We start from the raw sequence: 3,224 nt of genomic DNA, 5'->3' as shown, positions 1-3,224 counted from the left end.
GTATTGCTGATTGGAGTATCAGTGGTGCGTGCGTGTGTTGTAATGTAACGAGGTAGGACACCCCATCTTGGTCCATCCTGTGAGAGTTCATCTCTCGGTCAGACCTGGGTCTGACCCTGGGTCGTGTCCTGATAGTCACCTCTCTCTTTCTCTTATTCGGTCTGTGGTCTCTCAAAAACCCCCCTTTGCTGTCAGGTTAATCCAGGGGTGGTTGATTGTTAATTCAGTTTGTAGACAAACGGGCGCATCTGGCACTTTTAGCAAGCCAGTGTAAGGGAGGAATGTTACTCCTTTTCACCTCACCATTGGGGCGTCTCTCTGATCTTACTTGCTCAGAGCGACACCGGTACTTGGGGGGAGGGAATCTGGTCCTCTTCCATTGTTCGGTTCAACTTGCATAATTGTCAATTACAAACCCTCCCAATGTCAGGCTACACATATATTATTAAAACTAAATAAAAAAACATTTAATAAAAATACATACAAACAACATCATAAGTGGTGTGCCGGTTATACTGTACATACTGTAAAGTCTTATACCTAAAACCTTCAAAAGCAGAACGCCATTTGCAAACCATATTCTATTCAGAGATGTTAAGTTAATTTAAGTTCTTAAAATATAATTGTTAGAACATTTAGTTTAACAATTGGATGGATTTGACAGTTTGATGAGAAAATATAACACAGACCTTAAACATACACACTTAAATCACAATGAATATTTTCATGGAAAGCTGAGGATGAGTCTAATTTAACTGACAGGAGAGATGGTCAGGGGAACAGAGTTTGTACCACTCTGGTTGCTACATGGATTGAAGTATGGATATAGATTCTCAGTGAAGGTGCAGCCAGTGAAAGAGTAGATTAGAACTCTGGCCTCCACATCATAAAAGGAGACCAGACCTTCCTCATAATCCACAAACACTCCCACTTTCTGGAGCTTCTCTCTTACAGCGAGGAGGACAGGATGGTCAGGAGCACTGCTGTAATGCTCATTTCCTGCACTCTTCAACCCTATTGCCCAGTAACCATTGTTCGTGTTCGCAAAATATTTAATTGATGCCTTCCTGGTGACGGACTCTCTGGCTACTCCTAATTCCCAGCCAGTCTTCCCTTTTACTTGAATCTCATAGTAAAACCTTCCTGAGGAGAAGCTTTGTTTTCCTAACACAGCGTATCTGTTGGAGAATCTCTCTTTGTTGTCTGGGAGGGTCTTAATTACATCTCCATGACTCACTTGTTTTCCATCCTCAGACAGGATGAGTTCGCACTGCGCTGTATCAGGGTCCAGAGTTACATCTACTGCATATTGCTGGATCTTCATCAGCTCAGCACCCCGCTTCTTCATCTCTTGACTGAGTGTCTTCTCCAGCTGAGCCACAGCTGTGCTCACAACCCCCACATATGAAGACCGATGGACATTGACCTTTGTCGAATCCTTGGTGGGTGGAGGGATATTGATGGATGGGAAGTTTCGGAGGAGGTGGAGGTGGTCTTCAGTGTGTGAGACCTGCTTCAGCTCAGAGCTTCTCTTCTTTAAATCAGTGATTTCCTCTTCCAGCTCTTTAATGAAGCCTTCAGCCTGTTTCTGTGTTGTTTTCTGCTTCTCTTCAATCACATCAAAGAGCTCAGCCTGGCTTCTCTCAATGCAGCTCACCAGAGCAGTGAAGACCTGCACACTGTCTGCCATCTCTCTGTCTGCATCTTTCTTGCTGAGGTCTACTGAGTGTTTGACCTCCTGAATCTTCTCTTGTCTCTCCTGGATCATCTGCTGAACTTCGGCCTCAGTCTTTCCCAGCTCAGCCTTCTTTCCATCATATTCCTCTTTCAGAGATACAATTTGGTGTAACTTGTGGTCTGACTCAGTGCAGAACTGACAAACACACACGTTGTCAGTCTTACAGAACAGCTCCAGAGGTCTGTCATGTTTCTTACACATCAAGTCTTCCAGGTTCTTCACAGGGTCGATGAGTTTGTGTCGTTTTAACGCTGTGACTCTCTGATGAGGCTCCAGGTGAGTCTCACAGTAGGAGGTCAGACACACCAGGCAGGACTTCACGGCCTTGAGCTTGTTCTCAGAACAGATGTCACAGGACACTTCATCTGGTTTAGCAGCTTCCTGGATGGCATTGGAAGTTGTTTTCATCTGCTTTGACTTCCTGAACTGATCAACCATCTCAGAAATGAAAGTATTGACAAAGATCTCTGGTCTTTTAAAGAACCTTTTGTTACACAGTGGACACTGACACACATCATTAGTGTCCCAGTGCTGTGTGATGCAGGCTTTGCAGTAGTTGTGTCCACATGGAGTGGCGATTGGATCGGTGAACACATCCAGACAGATAGAACACAGGAACTGATCTTCTGACAGGAGACTGCTGGCAGACGCCATTTCTACACACTGGGAACAAAGGTGAAAGTCAAGTCAGTTGTGTAGGCCTATAGCACATTTCATACCATTAGACTTAATGCACCTCACATGAAGAACAATTAACCAAAGAACAGCAACCTAACCACACCTCTCTCTCTCTCTCTCTCTCTCTCTCTCTCTCCCTCTCTCACACACAGCCACACACATACTCACTCTCTCTCACACAGCCAGCCACCCCCCCCCCCCCACACACACACACACACACATGCATATATACATCACATAAACCTGCCTATCTGTCATCTCAGCTGTCGCTTGCAAGTGATAGTTAGTCACAACTACTGCACCAGGTAAGCTATGAGAGGTGCTTTCACCCAGCTTAAACCCAAAACTGATGCTTTGAAAAAAACTGTTATGTACATATAGGGCAATCACTTACTGGAATAGACTTCCACAAAATGTTATATTAATCACCAGCAAAGTTGGTGTTAAGAAAAGACTGAGAAGTGATGTGTTGAGGAAAGAGATTGTGTTAGATTGTGTCTAATGTGTGTCGGTTTTAACTATATTTGTCATGAATTATGTCTGGTCATTTATTTTCTTTTGATCTATGTTTTTTATTTTTGTTTAAATTCATTTTTGTGTACAGTTTCTGGTTATCATGGTATATTATATTGATTTTTGTATACAGTACTTTAAGATATATTTTTAATGCATAACTTTCGCAATTTAAGATAATTGTTGTCCTTGATGTGCATACTGTAGGCTATTTGCTCTTTAATTGTTATTTACATTTTTGCTAAAAATGTTTTGCTATTTTTTGTGTTGCTAAATATTGTATTTATTTGAATGT

At 42.5% G+C, this 3,224-nt stretch overlaps 1 protein-coding gene across 1 annotated transcript; it reads right to left on the bottom strand.

Annotated features, from left to right (window-relative positions):
• Window positions 1–751: 751 nt before the first annotated feature.
• LOC306933984 (E3 ubiquitin-protein ligase TRIM21-like) lies at window positions 752–2,392 on the bottom strand (the record flags this gene model as incomplete). Its single annotated transcript, XM_079516373.1, has 1 exon — window positions 752–2,392. The coding sequence occupies one exon, from the start codon at window positions 2,390–2,392 to the stop codon at window positions 752–754; it is 1,641 nt and encodes a 546-aa protein (XP_079372499.1).
• Window positions 2,393–3,224: the final 832 nt, after the last annotated feature.

The sequence above is a fragment of the Electrona antarctica genome (assembly GCF_951216825.1).
Source record: "Electrona antarctica genome assembly, chromosome: 12".
Taxonomy (NCBI): Eukaryota; Metazoa; Chordata; class Actinopteri; order Myctophiformes; family Myctophidae; genus Electrona; species Electrona antarctica.
This window is presented reverse-complemented; position numbering and strand designations above follow the sequence as displayed.